Source organism: Bufo gargarizans, chromosome 6, assembly GCF_014858855.1.
Source record: "Bufo gargarizans isolate SCDJY-AF-19 chromosome 6, ASM1485885v1, whole genome shotgun sequence".
Classification (NCBI taxonomy): Eukaryota; Metazoa; Chordata; class Amphibia; order Anura; family Bufonidae; genus Bufo; species Bufo gargarizans.
The window spans coordinates 356,011,872-356,035,819 of NC_058085.1; the positions used below are offsets into that span (position 1 = coordinate 356,011,872).

The 23,948-nt window shown below is 46.5% G+C and overlaps 1 protein-coding gene across 1 annotated transcript in view; it reads left to right on the forward strand.

Moving 5' to 3' along the window:
* Window positions 1-13,190, forward strand: part of KNDC1 (kinase non-catalytic C-lobe domain containing 1) — a 113,087-nt gene extending 99,897 nt beyond the window's left edge. Inside the window, 5 exon segments of the mRNA XM_044298019.1 lie at window positions 4,465-4,615; window positions 5,850-5,972; window positions 6,081-6,140; window positions 7,394-7,551; window positions 8,871-13,190. Of these exon segments, the coding sequence (XP_044153954.1) occupies window positions 4,465-4,615; window positions 5,850-5,972; window positions 6,081-6,140; window positions 7,394-7,551; window positions 8,871-9,102 (724 nt within the window). The 3' untranslated portion in view covers window positions 9,103-13,190.
* The last annotated feature ends 10,758 nt before the right edge of the window (window positions 13,191-23,948 follow it).

Genomic DNA, 23,948 nt, shown 5'->3' on the forward strand with positions numbered 1-23,948 from the left:
CCTTGCTGCAAGAGACAAGGCCATAGACTTTCTTCCGATTCCATCTTGCTTTCATCTCCTGCACCGAGAGAGAACACACTATGTGAGCCATTCTCTCTGCTGGTTCTAGCCATCGAAAGAACCCCGACCCCAACAGATCAAAACTTTTCCTATGACTATATAACATATCCAACGGTTTCCCAAATTACAGTGACACTTCAAAGGCCATGTCCAGCCATCATTTTAATTCTTCCTAAGCACTAAAAAAATGAAGCAGAAACTATTGGGGCACATTTAAGACCGGCGTTTTAGCCCCTATACCCGAAGGTGGATCCGCTAAAGTTATGAAGAGGTGCCGGCCTCTACATAAATTTGGCCGATCCTCCGCCACTTCTAAATGTAAGACAACTTCCTAGCTGTCTTAAATTAAGACCATTTTATACGCCTAAAACGGGTGTAGAAAATGGTAAATGAGACGGGCCTGTCGGCCCATCCCCTTCCCTGCCCACGCCATGCCCACTTTTTTTTTAGACCTGGTGTGAGTGGGAAGAAGTCGCAGATTGTGGCGCCAGAATTCTATCTTATTTCTGTTTGATAAATGACCCCCATTCTTCTCGTGTGCACAGCTCCTATGCCGATCTATGTGTCTCCATGGTGACAGACTACTGACGAGCACCCTGTAGTCTGATCCTGCGCTCGTCTCCCGTTCTTCTTGCTAATTTGCATTTTGGAGGGTGGCAATAAGTAGGCTGCGGATTGCAGGATCAGACTAAAAAGGGTTTGTACAGTGGAGGAAATAATTATTTGACCCCTCACTGATTTTGTAAGTTTGTCCAATGACAAAGAAATGAAAAGTCTCAGAACAGTATCATTTCAATGGTAGGTTTATTGTAACAGTGGCAGATAGCACATCAAAAGGAAAATCGAAAAAATAACTTTAAATAAAAGATAGCAACTGATTTGCATTTCATTAAGTGAAATAAGTATTTGAACCCCTACCAACCATTAAGAGTTCTGGCTCCCACAGAGTGGTTAGACACTTCTACTCAATTAGTCACCCTCATTAAGGACACCTGTCTTAACTAGTCACCTGTATAAAAGACACCTGTCCACAGAATCAATCAATCAAGCAGACTCCAAACTCTCCAACATGGGAAAGACCAAAGAGCTGTCCAAGGATGTCAGAGACAAAATTGTAGACCTGCACAAGGCTGGAATGGGCTACAAAACCATTAGCAAGAAGCTGGGAGAGAAGGTGACAACTGTTGGTGCGATTGTTCGAAAATGGAAGGAGCACAAAATGACCATCAATCGACCTCTCTCTGGGGCTCCACGCAAGATCTCACCTCGTGGGGTGTCAATGGTTCTGAGAAAGGTGAAAAAGCATCCTAGAACTACACGGGAGGAGTTAGTTAAAGGGAACCTGTCACCCAAAAATCGTCTATCAAGCTGTTTACAGTACCTTATAGTGCTGTGTCCTCGTTTCTCGATGCACTTTTTCTTCGTTTTGCCGCATGTCTGCTCATTCAGAAATCGTAGTTATATTCAGCTGCTGCCCCGTGCTGCAAGTCAGGCTTGAAGTCACGGGGGCAGCGGCCTCGGCGTCTTCCATGGCCCTCTCCCCGCCCCCTGCCTCTGTGACTGACACCCGAACATCCGAATCCGGGACCGCGCTCAACGGCCGCATGCGCAGTAAAGGGCGGCAGGAGCGCGGTCCCGGCTGCCGCGCGTACTACGCGCCGTCTTACTTTCGCCGCACTGCGCATGCGCCCGACATCCTGTATCAAACGCGCCCGCGCCCGGCATCTGGGCGCGGGCGCGTTTGATACAGGATGTCGGGCGCATGCGCAGTGCGGCGAAAGTAAGACGGCGCGTAGTACGTGCGGCAGCCGGGACCGCGCTCCTGCCGCCCTTTACTGCGCATGCGGCCGTTGAGCGCGGTCCCGGATTCGGATGTTCGGGTGTCAGTCACAGAGGCAGGGGGCGGGGAGAGGGCCATGGAAGACGCCGAGGCCGCTGCCCCCGTGACTTCAAGCCTGACTTGCAGCACGGGGCAGCAGCTGAATATAACTACGATTTCTGAATGAGCAGACATGCGGCAAAACGAAGAAAAAGTGCATCGAGAAACGAGGACACAGCACTATAAGGTACTGTAAACAGCTTGATAGACGATTTTTGGGTGACAGGTTCCCTTTAATGACCTCAAATTAGCAGGGACCACAGTCACCAAGAAAACCATTGGAAACACATTACACCGCAATGGATTAAAATCCTGCAGGGCTCGCAAGGTCCCCCTGCTCAGGAAGGCACATGTGCAGGCCCGTCTGAAGTTTGCCAATGAACACCTGAATGATTCAGAGAGTGACTGGGAGAAGGTGCTGTGGTCTGATGAGACCAAAATAGAGCTCTTTGGCATTAACTCAACTCGCTGTGTTTGGAGGAAGAAAAATGCTGCCTATGACCCCCAAAACACCGTCCCCACCGTCAAGCATGGGAGTGGAAACATTTTGCTTTGGGGGTGTTTTTCTGCTAAGGGCACAGGACAACTTATTCGCATAAACGGGAAAATGGACGGAGCCATGTATCGTGAAATCCTGAGCGACAACCTCCTTCCCTCTGCCAGGAAACTGAAAATGGGTCGTGGATGGGTGTTCCAGCACGACAATGACCCAAAACATACAGCAAAGGCAACAAAGGAGTGGCTCAAGAAGAAGCACATTAAGGTCATGGAGTGGCCTAGTCAGTCTCCGGACCTTAATCCAATCGAAAACCTATGGAGGGAGCTCAAGCTCAGAGTTGCACAGAGACAGCCTCGAAACCTTAGGGATTTAGAGATGATCTGCAAAGAGGAGTGGACCAACATTCCTCCTAAAATGTGCGCAAACTTGGTCATCAATTACAAGAAACGTTTGACCTCTGTGCTTGCAAACAAGGGTTTTTCCACCAAGTATTAAGTCTTTTTTTGTTAGAGGGTTCAAATACTTATTTCACTCAATGAAATGCAAATCAGTTGCTATCTTTTATTTAAAGTTATTTTTTCGATTTTCCTTTTGATGTGCTATCTGCCACTGTTACAATAAACCTACCATTGAAATGATACTGTTCTGAGACTTTTCATTTCTTTGTCATTGGACAAACTTACAAAATCAGTGAGGGGTCAAATAATTATTTCCTCCACTGTATATACAGTGCCTTGAAAAAGTATTCATACCCCTTATCCAAAACTTTCCCAGATTTTTATTTATTAAAATTTTTGGAAAACCACGGATCATTTTCTTTTCGCTCCACACATACGTTTTACTTTGTGTTGGTCTGTCACACAAAATCCCTACAAAATACATTTAAATTTGTGGGTGTAACATGAAAAAATGTGGAAAAGTTCAAGGCACTGTTGTCTGTAACCATAGACCGAAATCTGCATTGGAGCTGTACGCAGAAAACGGTAGGGTATTTAAAGGGGTTATGGCTGTTTCACAAAAATGAATCCACTGCGGGAATCGTGCTCCGTGTGGGAGCGTGATCCTCCGCTCTGGACTTGCAGGGCACACAGCATTACACTGATTTATAATGCTGTGTGCCTTTGCTAGACCTTACTGATACAGGATCATATAGGCAGCTTTATGTCACTATGATCCTGTAGAAGTAAGCAGAGACACACAGCATTAGAAATCAGTGTAATGCCGTGTGCCCTGCAAGTCCAAAGCGGAGGATCACGCTCCCACACGGAGAACGATTCCCGCAATGGATTCATTTTTGTTAAACAGCCCTTATTTATAAATCTAGTGTCACCGAATGTGGTAAAATAATAAAAGCTTGTGGTTACTCGCCGCTTAATCCTCAGCTGTCTCTAGCTCTACTGCTCTGCTCGGTATTTGCAGGCTGCAGCAGTGTCGTAACCGCAGGGGCGGACTGGGAACTTAAAGTGGCCCCATTTTGTAGTCCAGTTTAAATTGATGGAAGGCTGGGCCAGCAATACGATATTCTGGCACATTATATCTCCCCAACAGAGCCAAATACCACAGTTCAGCGCACAAAACATCCCTAAAAACTTCCACTAGCCGGCCGTGAGGAGGACTCAGGTGGCCCCCTGGTCATCGGCCCACTGGGAAATTTCCCTGTAAGGTCTATGGCCAGTCCGCCCCTGCGTAGCCGTATCATTTGCAGACAATCCCTTTAAAGGGGTAACAGCCCAGTGATTGTGATATTTGTGGCAGTTACAGCTCATTGGGGCTAAGATGATAAATGTGCTCAGTGATAACAGTCTATATAGAGCCAACATAACATGTAGCACTGAACAGTGGGATCATCTCAACCACAGTAAAATCCGAGCTGCCCAGATATTTGTAGCGTCTTCATCCTGGACGTCTCGTACACAGTACAGTAATTGCCGAAACATCTATTCTATACCAGAGCTGCCTCCGTATATAAAGCAGATCAGTAAAATAGGATTTCCTTGTGTTTCTTTATCTGTTTTCTTCTCAATAGGACATTTTCCATGGAGCCTCTTCCTGTTGAGGTTTGCAGTCTTTTCTCGTCTAACTGCGTCCAGGACAAGTATCTGCTGCACATGTTACGATTTACAGACAATGTCAGTACATGGGTGGCAGCGGAGATTGTCACGTGCCACACATCCAAGGTTAGTTTTCATGTTTTCAGATTATTTAATCTTTAGTCTTAATAATTGTATTAACACTGCATTCTCTACATTGTCTCACTGAGCGGCCTTTATTTTTTTGATTTTTGCTTCAGGTCTGGGTTTTTACACGGCATGTATCGAGCAGCGTCTGCCAACCTCCAGAGTACTTTATAGTCTTCTCCCTCTAGTCTCTTCTACCTGTAACTTCTCTCCATCATACCCCCTCGCGCGCCCTGCGCCCTCTGCCCCTCGCGCGCCCTCTGCCCCTTGCGCGCCCTCTGCCCCTCGCGCGCCCTCTGCCCCTCGCGCGCCCTCTGCCCCTCGCGCGCCCTCTGCCCCTCGCGCGCCCTCTGCCCCTCGCGCGCCCTCTGCCCCTCGCGCGCCCTCTGCCCCTCGCGCGCCCTCTGCCCCTCGCGCGCCCTCTGCCCCTCGCGCGCCCTCTGCCCCTCGCGCGCCCTCTGCCCCTCGCGCGCCCTCTGCCCCTCGCGCGCCCTCTGCCCCTCGCGCGCCCTCTGCCCCTCGCGCGCCCTCTGCCCCTCGCGCGCCCTCTGCCCCTCGCGCGCCCTCTGCCCCTCGCGCGCCCTCTGCCCCTCGCGCGCCCTCTGCCCCTCGCGCGCCCTCTGCCCCTCGCGCGCCCTCTGCCCCTCGCGCGCCCTCTGCCCCTCGCGCGCCCTCTGCCCCTCGCCCTCATGCTCCCTCTGTAGCTCCTATTTGCACTTTTTTACTCTTACTCTCTTGCACCTCCTCCCTGTAGCACCCTCTTTCGCTACTGCACTTTGTATACGCCTAAAATGCTGCCATATCATTGTGTGTGTTTGTATCTTCATCGTGAACTGGGTACGTGGCATGTGGCTCTCTCTCTCGAGGGTGCTCGCTCTCTCTCCCTTGAGATCCCTGGTGCACACTGCTTTTTCTCCCCCATGCTCGCTCTGCCTCTTGCCCCCTAGCCCTCTCACTCTTTCTTTCTTGTGCTCCCCCCACACACACACACACTCTTTGTGTAGCAGACAAAGCCTGCTACTATACCATTGTGTGTGTTTGTATAATCTATGTGGACTGAGTACGTGGCAGATATAAAGGGTCTCCAGGGATGTATGTATGAAAAGAAAAGCAGCATAGCTGTCCGCAAATTAATCCAGTATTTAGCTGAATATCTAGTCCCGTGTGTCAGTATTACTTACTTTATAGCCCTATTATCTAGTTAATCCTTTCATTTGTTCTTTCTCCTTTTTAGTTACAGACCAGCATCCTGACTAAATTTCTTCTTGTTGCCAAATTATGCTACGAACAACGAGACTTTGCAACCGCTGTTCAGATACTCGGGGGACTTGAAAACCTTATAGTGCGGCAGCTGCCGGTGAGGTTTCTTTTATCTGATTTTGTTCCTACCAAGCCGTTTCATTTTTATCTTCATCAATTTGACATATTAATAAAAATGGATTACGTTTTATTTTTATGTATTAAGGCTTGGAAGAATTTACCTACAAAGGTGGCAGAAATTCTGGAGGAACTCAAAGCCGTGGAGGTAATAATATTGCTGGCAGACAGAAGGAGATTTATGAAAAGTTTTGCTTTAGTATATATTTGCTATATATTGTCCCTCGTGGTAAAATTTTCTTACTTTTCTCTAATCTGATTCACTCCCATTTTTGGAAATGGATACTTAGTTGAAAAAAATACATACTTTCACACCTGCGTTCTTGCTGGCTCCGGCAGGGGATCAGCAAACATGCATCGGGTATATAATACAACCGTCTGCATCTGTTCAGAACGGAACCAGTTGTATTATATCCCAAATGAACAAGACGATGTGTCACTAAATCCATTGTGTCATTGTGGGACACGGGGTCAGTGCTACATCTATATGGGCTGGTCAATCCCTGATGTAGCCGATAAATGGCGTCCCATGTTGTATGTGGCATCATCCAACATGGGACGCCATGTATCGGCTACATCGCAGATTAACCAACTCATATAGATGTAGCACTGGCCCCGTGTGCCCTGATGAATCTGGGGCTATATAAATAGATGAAACGCGTAGGGACACATATATCTATTTATCTGAGCACTACTATTTAGGTTTCCTAGCACTCTGAACTATCAGTGGTAGGGCTCTACCCTCCTGCTCTTTCTGCCACATTACATATACACGGACCAGACGGTGAGAAATCGGTGTGGCCACGAATTGTGGAATACAGCAGAATCGCCATTTTTTTTTCTCTTGTGGGGGACGGGAACAACCTGATTGGGTGTGAGACTCGAGAAAGCCCCTACCTGTACACGTTCTCCGGATTTTTACTAAAACAGGCAAAATGGCAGTCTTTAGTAAATGACCCCCATTGAGTCTGCCAGAATAGAGGTTGCTGTTGGCAGTGGCTCTGGCTCCTCAGGGGATGTACCATCCATTGCCCTCCATGCTGTGGTAATCTTAGGCCCTGCTAAGGCCAGTCAATGTTTCGATGACTTCTGGTCTTTAAATCTTGAAGTATTACTGCACTTACATAATGGCTTACGTAATTTTTGTACATTTTCTGCTCATTCCATTTCAGCTACATTATCCTGAAATTAAAATGGAATCGGGTTCCATTTATATCCTAGCGATAATAATGTCACAGGCCCTGGCCCTTATTCTGTCACCACTTTAGGGTAATCACTTGACCAGTGTTCCATAGGTATAATGACCATGGTCATTTCAGTGCCTCTGTCATTGTCTTTGGCCTCACATGTCACACGACCTAATTCATCATTGATGGTGTTTCCAAACTTGCTTCTCAACAGGTGTTTCTAAAGAGTGACAGCTTGTGTCTGATGAAAGGAGACCGATTCAGAACATTACCCACAATTCCTTCTGCATACCTCTTAGCAATGCACATTCAGCAGCTCGAGACTGGGGGCTTTACAATGGCCAATGGAGCATTTAAGTGGAATAAGCTAAGGTGAGTGAGTTTATATGTAGCCCCCTTTATAAGACGCACCTAGGTTTTAAAATATCAGATTTCCAAATTAGACCCTTAATCTTTATCAGACTTTAGAACCCTAAATCAGACCCCCCCTATATTAAACCTCAGATCAGACCCCCATGTTAGACCCTAGATTAGATCCCCATGTCAGAACTTAGATCAGACTCACATATTAGTGAGCTCGTTTCAGACCTCGGGTCAGATGCCCATCAGAATAAAATACATAAATTTACCTCTCCTGCTCCTCCGCTACTCCCCAGGTCAGACAAGCTCTCCTGCATTTGCACTCCCTGATCTTCTCTGCGCCCGACCTGCGTGCAGCGTCAGATCACACTGCTCGAACTACGTACTGACGCTGTACACAGCAGGGGCCCAGAGAAGACCAAGGAGAGGTGAGCACCCTCGGTACTAGCAGCGCTTCACTCAGAGCTCTCTGCAACTACTGTGTGTGTGTGTGGCTCAGACCCCAATGTAAATGACCCCCAATCAGACCTCAGATCTGACACCCCAATAAGACCTCAGATCAGACCCACAATCGGACATCAGTTCAGAACCCAATGTGTATGACCCCAGATAACAACCCCAATGTAAATAAGACCCCCCCCCCCCCCCTTTAGACCTCAGATGAGACCCCCATGCCTCAAAGCAAAAAAAATTATAATAATCAACTTGCCTCTCCTGCCCTGGATGCCGCCGCTCCTAGGATCCAGCTCTCTTCTTCTTCCTGCACGCGCAGTGCTGTGACTCAACACACAGAGAGCCTACATCCTCACGTTGAGCGCAGTCACAGCACGGCAAGCTTCCGAAGACCAGGAAGCAATGAGTACAAAGCCTGGGGAGGGCGCTACGTTCACCACTTCCCGCTCCTCTGGTACTAAGGAGCTCTTCCATAATGGAAGAGGTCATTAGTATTCGCCCCATAAGGGTCGGAGCTCTTATTTACTGATACAGTGCTCCAGTGTATTGCTATAGATTAAAATGATAGTATTTTGGCTGCCTGCAGAGGGAGCTAAAGCTTACTGCATACCGATTTTATTATTAACCTCAGGTTTACGGTATAAGTATGTATTCAGTAAACTTCCCTTTAAAATCTCTGTATAGTGGAAATGGTAGATTTTTCTTGCAGTGTCTCTTAGTTAAACTGCTTTGGTGCTTGCATCCTAGTTCCTGGAAGAAAAAAAATAATATACGAAAATGTGAAATTTTTAAAAATTGTCCTTGTCAAGGTTCTTTTTTCATATTGCCCTATAACAGGAATATCTTTAAGAAATATCTTCCTCTCTTCTGCTTTACAGGAATATTGCCAAAGTAGTGAGCCAAGTTCACGCATTTCAAGAAATCCCATACTCCTTTACTCCAGATCCAGATTTGCAGTTTTACCTCCGCCAACGCATTTCTCATTTCAACGATGCAGATATCTCTGTCCTGGCAGCTGACAACAACGCCAATTTCCATCATGTAAACTCCGAGAAACATTCTCGTAAGATACAGGATACACTACGTAGGATGAAGGCAACATTTCAGTGAAAGCCATAGATATTACTGTAGCGGCACATTTGTATCCCGTCCAAAGAACCAAAGAGTAAACCAAGAACTGCACAAGGTTCTGGGTGATGGACGGGACAACATGGTGGCTTTTGGATTGGGAATAGTAGCATTTGGGGGGACACAAATATTCACAAAGGGCTCATCTGTTTCAGTAATGTAGGTTCTCTGTTTTGGACTGTTATTGGTTTAAATGCTTTCCTGCTTCTGCATCGGTGACCATGTCACTATGTCTTGCACAAATATCCATGCAGATCTGTACTTATTTTTGTATATAGCAGTTGAATATGTCTTTTTGTTTCGGATAATGGCCAGACTTATTTTTTTTTACTTCTGCTTGAAAAATAATGACTGGTACATGATGACGATGTAGCATTGTTGGTTACCTATGTCCCTTGAGCGTTAGAATATTCTGGCTATGGTTATGGATTGGAATTGGTTTTTATGCACATCAGGCCTTATGCACATGACCGTATTATTGTACCTCATCTGATCCATATTTTTTGCTGATCGGATGCAGATCCCTTTTCAGTGGGGCCTCAAAAAGTGCGGACAGCACACCATGTACTGTCCACATCCATGTGTCAGGGCCGCAAACAATTATACAACATGTCCTGTACTTGTCCATTTTGCTGAGGGAGAAAGAAAATGGCTGCATGCATACGGCCGCTATCCATGTTTTGCGGACCCGCTGTTTGAGGACCGCAAAACGTATATGTTCGTGTGCATGAGGCTTAATCCAAAGTTATAAGAGCCTTCGAAAAATTGAACGGAAAGTAATAACAGTATTATAAAATAAAATGATGGGTCAATGAGAATAAAAAAAAGTAACACATTCTAAAGTACCTCCAGCGATACATTTAGAAACCGCGTAGGATTTGCACCTGTTTGCTCCATTCATTTCTGTAAGGGGCAGAGTAGGAAGAGACTTGAGTTACTGCAGCCCTTTACTCCCTCCCTGCCGATTGGCAAGACTTCTGAGGCACAAATAGCTGACCTTTGAAGGGACTATGTACTGTACGTCCCATGAGGATCTAAGATTACTGCTTTGACTTTTCATAGGACTTACACTTTAATCATCATGTGGAAAATAATTTGAACTGGTATAGTCCTTGCTTTGCACTAATTTATTATGAAATTCCACTTCTTGATACTGTTATTGTTCATCTTTATGATGGCTCAGCCAGCCTTTGCAAACCTATGTTGACCAAACCAGATAACTATCTCTCATGTTTATGGAGCCTTCCAACGTTTGATTTTGAGCGAGATAAGGATCAGGCATGTTGAATTTCAACTGCCTAATCCTTTTGTTCTCAGGAGATAAGCAGCTGCCTGAGGTGTCTGGCAACGGCTTTCTCCCCTCTTCCTATTCATTACATATGCACATTTGACCAAGTTGAGCATGCTTATGTATGGAAAGACCAGGAGAGCTAGCTGCCCGCTGCCTGTTAAGTGTATGTCCTGGTCAAGAATGATCTCTAGGTGAAGTTTCTGTATTGTGTCGTCAGATGGGTTTGTTGATGAAGAAATCAATAATCCCTATGACTGCTACATTTTACAGGAGGTTTAGGTCTGTGGTACACTCTAGGTACACCATAGTTTTGCAAAGGCATATGATTGTGTACTGTAGTGTACTGTACGTCCTAAAACTCTGTTGAAACATTTATGCATCTAACATATAAATTATTTTGAAGCAATTTGTGTCTAAATCAATTCGTATTTCCTAATTATTAAAAGAAAATCAAAGATCAGACCCTAAACCTAATATACAGGCTTTCATAAGAGTCACTAGTGACATTAAAGGGGTTCTCCTCAGGAGTAGGTCATCAATTTGAGATTGGTGGCAGTCCGACTCCTGGCACCTCCTCCGATCAGCTGTTTTAGGAAACTGCATGGCTCACCAGACCCTTGGGTGGAGTTGGAAACCTGGGATAGCTTTTCTAGATAAGTGTTAGGTATATATGCTATGCGTGTTAATCTCAAGGGTAGGTTCGCACAAAGTTTTTTGGAAGAAGTTTTGGGGCAGATTTGCCTGCAGGCTTTTCAGCCAAAGACAGAAGTGGATCCAACAGAAAGGAGAAATCCTTTGAATCTACTTTGGCTGAAAAACCTGCAGGAAAATCTGCCTTAAAACATCCTTCAAAAACCCAGTGAGAACCTACCCTAAGGGGACAAGCTAAGTGGAGATCCCAGCTGCTGGCCCGTACTTGACGTTTTGGACAATGTCTCCAATATATAGAAATCGCTACAGTAAGTAAGAATCTAGTAAAACCTCTTTGAGACAAGTCCATGGACATGGATTTGCATGGACGCGGCAGGAAACTTTAAAACTTTCTGCATAATTTTAGGACACTTTAGGCGATTAGATGAATGTTGGCTGAAGATCTGATGATTTCATCTAATGGGTGTGAGGGCATCCAGTCTCTTCTCGAATTTGAGAACATTATTATGCACTATTGAATATTTTGATGCTCATAGCCTCATGATATCTCGTCTTACCGTGTGTGGCCATCTTGGTATTGACAGCAGCTGTACTGATGGCATTTTGAGTGGATCCACAGGTTCTCCAGCCACAGAATTACATGATCACATCAAATGTTTACTAATTGTCTTCCATGTTCAGACCGTGATAATTTTTTATAATGATGGCTATTCAACTTTTCTGGCCTAAAGAGACAGGAACAAATTGCTGTACAAAGCAGCTGAGCACCAGACTCCTCGTAGGCGGTGCTAAATAGTATTAAGCATAGGATTGCCAAGGAGTGAAAACTTATGACTCACCGGTTTTCATGTTATTTCTTACAACTGTTCTTGGCTTGTGCATGTTTCTGGGGTTCTATACTGATATCACATATACTGTATATTACAATGTGTAGCCTGGACCAAGAGCATATACATAGAAGAGAGGGGGCCCAATAGGCAAGGTTTAAAAGAGGTCCACTATTAAGATGCCTGGATTGGCACAGTTCCTTACCCTTTTTTTTTGCTAACTGTGCAAGGCTAAAAAGGAGGCTTTCACCCCTCAACAGCAAAACGGAGGAATTGCTGGGGCTGGACCCCCTCTCTCCAAAGGCCTCCTAGCAGCTGCATGGTCTGCCTTTATGGAATATATACCTGTACCCTGGGCATGAACTCATATAGCCTATAAGATCCATTGTTGTCTGTACGTATAGACTCTGCAAATAGGAATATGCATCCTCCGCACTCTACAAAGAAATACTTGAGCCGGATAAGACTTCAGAACAGTAAAAGGCAGAATCTTATTGGCATGTTCTATTCCAAATTTACCTTTTCCTTGGTATCCTACATGTGATATGCCATAAAGAAAAAGCCATACCTGTTCTGACACACCAACAAAAAAAAGTAATACGACGTAAAATGAAATAAAAAATATATATTTTTTGTATAATAGACAACTGGCCTGGAATAATTATATCTGGATGTGAATGGGTTGAGGAGAGATTGCCTAAACCATCCAATGGACAATGACGAGCATGTTTCTTAATATTTTGGTACTAAAGTCAAATCGATTATTTTTTTGCTTGAGATCAGCATGAGGTAATGCGTAACTTTCAGAAATATTTTTGTCTTATTGAAACCGAGGTCTGTGAAAGGGTTAAAAAGGATTGCTCTGAGAGTATGTGTAGTATAAAAGGCCGCTGTATCGGGCCGGGTCGGGCACCTTCCATGATGATGATTATTATTAATGTTATATTATTTTTGTATGATTTTGTTACCCATGCGTAATGTGTACAGCGCTTTCTAGTCCTTGTGTTGCTGCCTCCTTTTTAACCCCTGGTCTGTACTTCTCTTGTATGTATGATCCTTTTGCTCAGTATTATGTGTTGAAAAGAAACTAAAATAAATCTCTCCTGCAATGGATTTGGTTATTGTTCAGTTTCCCTGATGTAATGCTGATTTCTTGTGTCTGATCTGTGTATTTGTATAATAAATGCGTCTCACTTGTTTAATGTTAGATGTTGGTCTTTGCATTTTCACGCTTCTGTGCTTGTCTATAATGTTTTTATTTTTTTAAATACACCTTTAGTTGAATGGGTTATCCTACAAATTTCTAAGCTTTTATTTCTTCTCATGCACACGACCATATCAGTTTTGCTGGTGTTTTTATTTTGTAAAACAGACCTTTAGTTAAATGGATTATCCTACAAATTAACTTTTTTTTTTTTTTTTTTTTTTTTTTACTCTTGTATCGAGGATCCGCTAAATATGGATACAGTCCGTGTAGCTTCCGCATTATTGTGGACTCATTGACTTTAGGACATGATCTGTCTTTTTGCGGAACGGGCATATAGATCATCCATGTGCTTTCTGCATTCCGTATGTTCGTAGAACATGTCCTATACTTGTGACAAAATTTGGACTGTGGACTCATTAAAGTCAATGGGTCCGCAAAAAATGCAGATGCAACATGGACTTCATCCGTATTTAGGGCGTCCGCGATTTGCGGACTGCGAAACTGATATAGTTGTGTGCATGAGGCCATAGCCCCAGAGATGCATATGGTATATAATTCCCCCCACAATTTCCTTCTCCGATGCCTAGTGACAGTGGCGTTGCTAGGGCTGGTGTCACCCGGTGCGGTAGAAAATGTTGTCGCCATTGTAGGAAGGCGCAAGGGTCCGTCATTGACGGAAGGTATGTGTCACCGAGATTCCTGGCCTCGGTGATGTAAGAGCCGGTAATTTTAAGTGTCAGCGGCAGTTAGTGCTGACTGACACTATTTATTATTTAGTATGGCTGTAGAGCCGATCCGGGCCAGCTCTTACTGGGAGCAGCCAAAGTGCAGGGTGGGTGGCTGCTCCCCACGTTTCAGGCCTGGTTTTGGTTTGGGATATAAAAACCCAGCCAGCAGTCTCAGCTGTGTGGATTTTTACCTCTGTCTGACAATGAAGCGGATGTGCTGAATGCGGAAGACTGCAAACAGGTGTGCAGGCCACCTGGAAGAGGCCAGTGAACGTTTCTGTGGCTGAGCGTTCAGCCGGGTGTGAACTGACACCTAGGATTCCAGGTGAACACTGTTTTGTTTTTGTTGTGTATCAACAAGCACCAAGACTGTTATGATTTGCTGAGTGTAAATAAAACACTAAAGTTTGATTTACAACCTGGTTCCTTGCCTCTATACTGCATCCGCTAACCTGTCTACCAGAGCAAATTCCCACACCATATATGGGGGCTATGGGGGTGCTACTGCCATGGCGGGGCATCCATTAGCTCAGCGGAACCCCCCCCCCCCCCCCCTCCGATTGCCGACCGGGTGGGAGAAGGGGGGTGCTAGAAGTCAGATTGCTTACCGGGCAGTGGCGGATCCAGAGCCTGCTCTTGGGAGGGGCACATCCAGATTATTTTCTGTCCGCTACAACAAAACAATGGTGCTTATAGAACAGACTAAACAGTGTAGAGGTATAGTGTATATTGTGTGGCACAGTGTAGGCTATATGTGTATAATAAACATATTTCACATCAAAACTTACAATTGCTTGGCTTGGCCCTTGGGGATCTCAGACACCACTTGGCCGGGGGCTCGGCGGAGCTGATGTTGTGTTTTATCCTAATGAGAAAGATTTCATAATAAGGATTTGGAGAAGAGGCAGTGGGGTCGCAGAGCAGGGAGAGGCTGGTGCTGCTACTAGGGGGTCATACCATGGGGGAGTAATAAAGCCCACCATAATGCCACCCCTAGTAGAATTAATTCTTCTTATAATGTGACGATGCAAAAAATACCCCCTTGTAATGCCCCCAGTTGAGCTAATGTCCCCATAGTGCCCCCATAATGTCCCAGTATAAAATACATCTATATAGTGCCCCCATTAAATGCCCCCATAATGCTCCTCTCCCCCCCTTCCTCCTAGTTCCCCCCATAAAGTACCAGTATCAAATGCCCCATATATAGTGCCCCATTAGATGCCCTCAGTGTCCCTCATAATTTGCAAGTATAAAATACCCCTTCTTAGTGCCCCCGTAGATGACCCCATAGTATTCCTCTCCCCCCTTCCCCATAGTACCCACCATAATGTGTCCCAGTATAAAATGCTACTGTACAGAGTTCCCCATATAAAATGCCCCTTCTTTGTGGCCTCAGTAGATGCCCCTATAGTACCCACCAATAATGTGCCAGTAGTAAGTGCCCCCATAGATGCCCCCCAAACATGTGCCAGTAACGAGCACCCCCCCATCGTGTGCAAGTAACAAGAGCCCCCCCATCATGTGCCAGTAACAAGAGCCCCCTCATCATGTGCCAATAAAACTTTATTGTACATTTAAAAAAAAAACCTCCATGTCAGCGATGCAGGCCTCTTCCGGCCTGTGTCCCGCACTGTACGGCTCAGGCGGCATGATGACGTCATGACGCCGCCTGCATCGGCCTCTGATATCAGAGGAACAGAGAAGGGACACGCCTCTCCCCTGCCCTGCCGCAGCACTTCCATCTGTATCGCTGTCCTGAGGACAGCGATACAAATGACTATGGAGATGAGCGCTTTCGCAATGGAATTGCGGAATGGGTGCGGACACATTCACGGACGTGTGAATGGACCCTAAGGGTATGTACAGGATTTGAGAAACATGGCCGCTATCACCCAAACAAAGCACCACACTTGTCTGTGGTTTAAAAGGAAATGTCACCCCAAAAAATTTCTGCCAATTAAAACAAGATAGTAACACATTTCCTTTTTTTGCTAATCTCTTTTTATTTTCTGATTGCAGATTTATTCTATTTCTTGAACATGATTATGGGGGCGGCCATCTTGCTAGAGTTGTTCTTAACAGAATTTAGAAAGCGTTTACAGAAATGGTTTACAGCAGCCCCACGGGTCGTAGACACAATGGACAGAAGGGGACCTCATTGACTTCTGAGGGAGAGGTTTCTAGGCATGTTCTGTGACCTTTTGAAGAGGTCAGGAGGGAGCAGATAAGCTGTGATATTGCCTATTGTGAATGATCCTGTTGTATCTATACACAGAGGTTTTATCATTACAGGCAGGATTAGAATGACAGATAAGCAGATAACTGCAGTAAAGTGATCTGTACAGACTAAGAAGCGCCTATTATCAGGCTTAGTGGCCAGTGTGAAAACTGCAGGATTTTATATATATTTTTTTTCAATATACTGTAGATATAAACATGGAAAATTTTAAATAACATTATTTAAAAATTATGTTTAATATAAAAACGTGATTTAAACAGTAGGTCATTTTATGATGATACATTCCCTTCAAAGTAAATGGGGCTAAGCTGTAATACCGGACCCAACCCATGGACGAGTGTGGTGCTGTATTTGGAAGAAAGCAGCCATATTTCCATTTCGTCCACCATGACGGCTTAACCATGAGATTGACCCCTTGACCTCTGTAGGGGCAGGAACACAGAGTTTGAAAGGCCACCACCCACTCTCACCCTCAGTGTTCCCTGTCCCTTTGGGGCACCTCACGGAGAGACCTCCTGTGGGAGGTGAAGATTTTTAGTTTTTACCTGTGTTAGGCTTTCCCTCTGCCCTCCTGCAGGTTTATTCAAAAGCTGAGGCAGAGGAGGACATATGGGAGTAGATCTCATCCCTGTAAATCGGAGGCCTGTTATCGCTCCTCATGCGCAGGGTCTTCCTTTCCTCTTTAGGTGAAGCTGACCTTGCAAATACAGGACACGCTGCACGCTGACACGCGAGGCCGCAGCGCTGTAACCTGTTCCCAGCCTGTGGGGGGGCGGAGCTTGTAACCCACGTGCACGCGCGCTCTGATGACGTCAGACGCGATACCAGCCTGTAAAAAGCGGCAGATTCAAACAGCACACCGCTACCTCCAGTGTGGTGTTTCCTTCTCCATAGGATGTCAGCCCCTGCAGGCCAGATGGATCCTAGAGACCCCCCCCCCTCGGCTACTCCAACCGTGAGTTCCCCTCTGAGGAGTATGTGTATCAATTTTGACATGCTTATGTGTATGGTCTCCTGATACCTGGTTGCTCCTTTCTTATAGGGAGTGAAAGAGCCCAGAGTTAAATCCAGAGTCTCTAAATGTGCGACTTATACCAAGATACTTCCTGAAAACCATAAAAAGAAGCTCTGTCAATCTTGTATTAATGAGCTTGTAAAAGAAGACCAACCATCGATCCTTATGGAAGTAAAATCCATGATCCAGAACTAAATAAAATCCTCCCTGAACTAAAAAAAAAATCTAAGGTGTCCGTTCCATCCTCCTCTGAAGCAGAGGACATGGACGAGGAGGCTTCCGCCTCTAGACAGAACATCGATATGGATGTTCTGTCAGAGGGAGAAATTACGCAAGATAATAAAAAATATTTTTTCTCCTCCGAAGATATGGAGGAATTATTGGGAGCTGTGAGAACTACCATGAGCATTGAGGACATACAGAAGTCCAGGATGAGATGTTTGGGGGACTTAGATAAAAAAAAAATCCAAGGTATTTCCACTAAATGAAAATATTAGGGTCCATTCACACGTCCGTTTTTTCTTTCCTGATCTGTTCCGTTTTTTGCGGAACAGATCAGGACCAGATCAGGACTAGAGTTGAGCGAACACCTGGATGTTCGGGTTCGAGAAGTTCGGCCGAACATCCCGGAAATGTTCGGGTTCGGGATCCGAACCCGATCCGAACTTCGTCCCGAACCCGAACCCCATTGAAGTCAATGGGGACCCGAACTTTTCGGCACTAAAAAGGCTGTAAAACAGCCCAGGAAAGAGCTAGAGGGCTGCAAAAGGCAGCAACATGTAGGTAAATCCCCTGCAAACAAATGTGGATAGGGAAATGAATTAAAATAAAAATTAAATAAATAAAAATTAACCAAAATCAATTGGAGAGAGGTTCCATAGCAGAGAATCTGGCTTCCCGTCACCCACCACTGGAACAGTCCATTCTCAGATATTTAGGCCCCGGCACCCAGGCAGAGGAGAGAGGTCCCGTAACAGAGAATCTGTCTTCATGTCAGCAGAGAATTAGTCTGCATGTCATAGCAGAGAATGAGGCTTCACGTCAGCCACCACTGCAACAGTCCATTGGCATATATTTAGGCCCAGCACACACAGGCAGAGGAGAGAGGTCCCGTAACAGAGAATCTGGCTTCATGTCAGCAGAGAATCAGTCTGCATGTCATAGCAGAGAATGAGGCTTCACGTCAGCCACCACTGCAACAGTCCATTGGCATATATTTAGGCCCAGCACACACACAGGCAGAGGAGAGAGGTCCCGTAACAGAGGATCTGGCTTCATGTCAGCAGAGAATCAGTCTGCATGTCATAGCAGAGAATCAGGCTTCACGTCAGCCACCACTGCAACAGTCCATTGTCATAAATTTAGGCCCAGCACCCAGGCAGAGGAGAGAGGTCCCGTAACAGACAATCTGGCTTCATGTCAGCAGAGAATTAGTCTGCATGTCATAGCAGAGAATCAGGCTTCACGTCAGCCACCACTGCAACAGTCCATTGGCATATATTTAGGCCTAGCACACAGGCAGAGGAGAGAGGTCCCGTAACAGACAATCTGGCTTCATGTCAGCAGAGAATCAGTCTGCATGTCATAGCAGAGAATGAGGCTTCACGTCACCCACCACTGCAACAGTCCATTGGCATATATTTAGGCCTAGCACACAGGCAGAGCAGAGAGGTCCCGTAACAGACAATCTGGCTTCATGTCAGCAGAGAATTAGTCTGCATGTCATAGCAGAGAATCAGGCTTCATGTCAGCCACCACTGCAACAGTCCATTGGCATATATTTAGGCCTAGCACACAGGCAGAGGAGAGGTTCATTCAACTTTGGGTAGCATCGCAATATAATGGTAAAATGAAAATAAAAATAGGATTGAATGAGGAAGTGCCCTGGAGTCCAATAATATATGGTTATGGGGAGGTAGTTAATGTCTAATCTGGACAAGGGACGGACAGGTCCTGTGGGATCCATGCCTGGTTCATTTTTATGAACGTCAGCTTGTCCACATTGGCTGTAGACAGGCGGCTGCGTTTGTCTGTAATGACGCCCCCTGCCGTGCTGAATACACGTTCAGACAAAACGCTGGCTGCCGGGCAGGCCAGCACCTCCAAGGCATAAAAGGCTAGCTCTGGCCACGTGGACAATTTAGAGACCCAGAAGTTGAATGGGGCCGAACCATCAGTCAGTACGTGGAGGGGTGTGCACACGTACTGTTCCACCATGTTAGTGAAATGTTGCCTCCTGCTAACACGTTGCGTATCAGGTGGTGGTGCAGTTAGCTGTGGCGTGTTGACAAAAGTTTTCCACATCTCTGCCATGCTAACCCTGCCCTCAGAGGAGCTGGCCGTGACACAGCTGCCTTGGCGACCTCTTGCTCCTCCTCTGCCTTGGCCTTGGGCTTCCACTTGTTCCCCTGTGACATTTGGGAATGCTCTCAGTAGCGCGTCTACCAACGTGCGCTTGTACTCGCGCATCTTCCTATCACGCTCCAGTGCAGGAAGTAAGGTGGGCACATTGTCTTTGTAGCGTGGATCCAGCAGGGTGGCAACCCAGTAGTCCGCACAGGTTAAAATGTGGGCAACTCTGCTGTCGTTGCGCAGGCACTGCAGCATGTAGTCGCTCATGTGTGCCAGGCTGCCCAGGGATAAGGACAAGCTGTCCTCTGTGGGAGGCGTATCGTCATCGTCCTGCCTTTCCCCCCAGCCACGCACCAGTGATGGACCCGAGCTGCGTTGGGTGCCACCCCGCTGTGACCATGCTTCATCCTCATCCTCCTCCACCTCCTCCTCATCCTCGTCCTCCTCGTCCTCCAGTAGTGGGCCCTGGCTGGCCACATTTGTACCTGGCCTCTGCTGTTTCCAAAAACCTCCCTCTGAGTCACTTCGAAGAGACTGGCCTGAAAGTGCTAAAAATGACCCCTCTTCCTCCTCCTCCTCCTCCTCCTCCTGGGCCACCTCCTCTTCCATCATCGCCCTAAGTGTTTTCTCAAGGAGACATAGAAGTGGTATTGTAACGCTGATAACGGTGTCATCGCCACTGGCCATGTTGGTGGAGTACTCGAAACAGCGCAACAGGGCACACAGGTCTCGCATGGAGGCCCAGTCATTGGTGGTGAAGTGGTGCTGTTCTGTAGTGCGACTGACCCGTGCGTGCTGCAGCTGAAACTCCACTATGGCCTGCTGCTGCTCGCACAGTCTGTCCAGCATGTGCAAGGTGGAGTTCCACCTGGTGGGCACGTCGCATATGAGGCGGTGAGCGGGAAGGCCGAAGTTACGCTGTAGCGCAGACAGGCGAGCAGCAGCAGGATGTGAACGCCGGAAGCGCGAACAGACGGCCCGCACTTTATGCAGCAGCTCTGACATGTCGGGGTAGTTGTGAATGAACTTCTGCACCACCAAATTCAGCACATGCGCCAAGCAAGGGATGTGCGTCAAATTGGCTAGTCCCAGAGCTGCAACGAGATTTCGCCCATTATCACACACCACCAGGCCGGGCTTGAGGCTCACCGGCAGCAACCACTCGTCGGTCTGTTGTTCTATACCCCGCCACAACTCCTGTGCGGTGTGGGGCCTGTCCCCCAAACATATGAGTTTCAGAATGGCCTGCTGACGTTTACCCCGGGCTGTGCTGAAGTTGGTGGTGAAGGTGTGTGGCTGACTGGATGAGCAGGTGGAAGAAGAGGAGGAGGAAGCCGAGAAGGAGGAGGTGGCAACAGGAGGCAAAGAATGTTGCCCTGCGATCCTTGGCGGCGGAAGGACGTGCGCCAAACAGCTCTCCGCCTGGGGCCCAGCTGCCACTACATTTACCCAGTGTGCAGTTAGGGAGATATAGCGTCCCTGGCCGTGCTTACTGGTCCACGTATCTGTGGTTAGGTGGACCTTGCCACAGATGGCGTTGCGCAGTGCACACTTGATTTTATCGGATACTTGGTTGTGCAGGGAAGGCACGGCTCTCTTGGAGAAGTAGTGCCGGCTGGGAACAACATACTGTGGGACAGCAAGCGACATGAGCTGTTTGAAGCTGTCTGTGTCCACCAGCCTAAATGACAGCATTTCATAGGCCAGTAGTTTAGAAATGCTGGCATTCAGGGCCAGGGATCGAGGGTGGCTAGGTGGGAATTTACGCTTTCTATCAAATGTTTGTGAGATGGAGAGCTGAACGCTGGCGTGTGACATGGTTGAGACGCTTGGTGACGGAGGTGGTGGTGGTGGTGTTGGTGGTACATCCCCTGTTTGCTGGGCGGCAGGTGCCAACGTTCCTCCAGAGGCGGAGGAAGAGGCCGAGGCGGCAGCAGCAGAATAGGCCGAGGCGGCAGCAGCAGAAGAGGTAGCAGGGGGAGCCTGAGTGACTTCCTTGGTTTTAAGGTGTTTACTCCACTGCAGTTCATGCTTTGCATGCAGGTGCCTGGTCATGCAGGTTGTGCTCAGGTTCAGAACGTTAATGCCTCGCTTCAGGCTCTGATGGCACAGCGTGCAAACCACTCGGGTCTTGTCGTCAGCACATTGTTTGAAGAAGTGCCATGCCAGGGAACTCCTTGAAGCTGCCTTTGGGGTGCTCGGTCCCAGATGGCGGCGGTCAGTAGCAGGCGGAGTCTCTTGGCGGCGGGTGTTCTGCTTTTGCCCACTGCTCCCTCTTTTGCTACGCTGTTGGCTCGGTCTCACCACTGCCTCTTCCTCCGAACTGTGAAAGTCAGTGGCACGACCTTCATTCCATGTGGGGTCTAGGACCTCATCGTCCCCTGCATCGTCTTCCACCCAGTCTTGATCCCTGACCTCCTGTTCAGTCTGCACACTGCAGAAAGACGCAGCAGTTGGCACCTGTGTTTCGTCATCATCAGAGACATGCTGAGGTGGTATTCCCATGTCCTCATCATCAGGAAACATAAGTGGTTGTGCGTCAGTGCATTCTATGTCTTTCACCGCTGGGGAAGGGCTAGGTGGATGCCCTTGGGAAACCCTGCCAGCGGAGTCTTCAAACAGCATAAGAGACTGCTGCATAACTTGAGGCTGAGACAGTTTCCCTGGTATGCATGGGGGTGATGTGACAGACTGATGGGGTTGGTTTTCAGGCGCCATCTGTGCGCTTTCTGCAGAAGACTGGGTGGGAGATAATGTGAACGTGCTGGATCCACTGTCGGCCACCCAATTGACTAATGCCTGTACCTGCTCAGGCCTTACCATCCTTAGAACGGCATTGGGCCCCACCATATATCGCTGTAAATTCTGGCGGCTACTGGGACCTGAGGTAGTTGGTACACTAGGACGTGTGGATGTGGCAGAACGGCCACGTCCTCTCCCAGCACCAGAGGGTCCACTAACACCACCACGACCATGTCCACGTCCGCGTCCCTTACTAGATGTTTTTCTCATTGTTATGGTTCACCACAACAACAAATATATTATTTGGCCCAATGTATTGTATTCAAATTCAGCGGGATATAAATTTGAGGCCTAGTATTTAGGCGCTGGGTGACCGGTATGGATTTAGTGACAGAATTAGACTTGGAAATGCACAGAAGCGTGTGTGTGAAGTTATTCTGAATGACCCTATGTGCACCTTCAATATGATCTACCCTTTTAGGGATAGATTTCAAATAGCTCTGATATAGCAGAAACGACTAAATTATGAAATTGCTAAATTGGGAATTGTATTTCAACCCAGAACAAAAAATGTGCTTTGACGGACACTAAATAACTTTCCCAGCCACAACAGGACAGCGGTAACGAGAGATTTAGCGGGATATAAATTTGAGGCCTAGTATTTAGGCGCTGGGTGACAGGTATGGGTTTAGTGACAGAATTAGATTTGGAAATGCACAGTAGCGGGTGTGTGAAGTTATTCTGAATGACCCTATGTGCACCTTGAATATTATATACCCTTTTAGGGATAGATTTCAAATAGCTCTGATATAGCAGAAACCACTAAATTATGAAATTGCTAAATTGGGAATTGTATTTCAACCCAGAACAAGAAATGTGCTTGAACGGACACTAAATAACTCGCCCAGCTACAGCACTAGGGACAGATTTAGCGGGATATAAATTTGAGGCCTAGTATTTAGGCGCTGGGTGACAGGTATGGGTTTAGTGCCAGAATTAGACTTGGAAATACACAGTAGCGGGTGTGTGTGAAGTTATTCTGAATGACCCAATGTGCACCTTGAATATTATATACCCTTTTAGGGATAGATTTCAAATAGCTCTGATATAGCAGAAACCACTAAATTATGAAATTGCTAAATTGGGAATTGTATTTCAACCCAGAACAAGAAATGTGCTTGAACGGACACTAAATAACTCGCCCAGCTACAGCACTAGGGACAGATTTAGCGGGATATAAATTTGAGGCCTAGTATTTAGGCGCTGGGTGACAGGTATGGGTTTAGTGACAGAATTAGACTTGGAAATACACAGTAGCGGGTGTGTGTGAAGTTATTCTGAATGACCCAATGTGCACCTTGAATATTATATACCCTTTTAGGGATAGATTTCAAATAGCTCTGATATAGCAGAAACCACTAAATTATGAAATTGCTAAATTGGGAATTGTATTTCAACCCAGAACAAGAAATGTGCTTGAACGGACACTAAATAACTCGCCCAGCTACAGCACTAGGGACAGATTTAGCGGGATATAAATTTGAGGCCTAGTATTTAGGCGCTGGGTGACAGGTATGGGTTTAGTGACAGAATTAGACTTGGAAATACACAGTAGCGGGTGTGTGTGAAGTTATTCTGAATGACCCAATGTGCACCTTGAATATTATATACCCTTTTAGGGATAGATTTCAAATAGCTCTGATATAGCAGAAACCACTAAATTATGAAATTGCTAAATTGGGAATTGTATTTCAACCCAGAACAAGAAATGTGCTT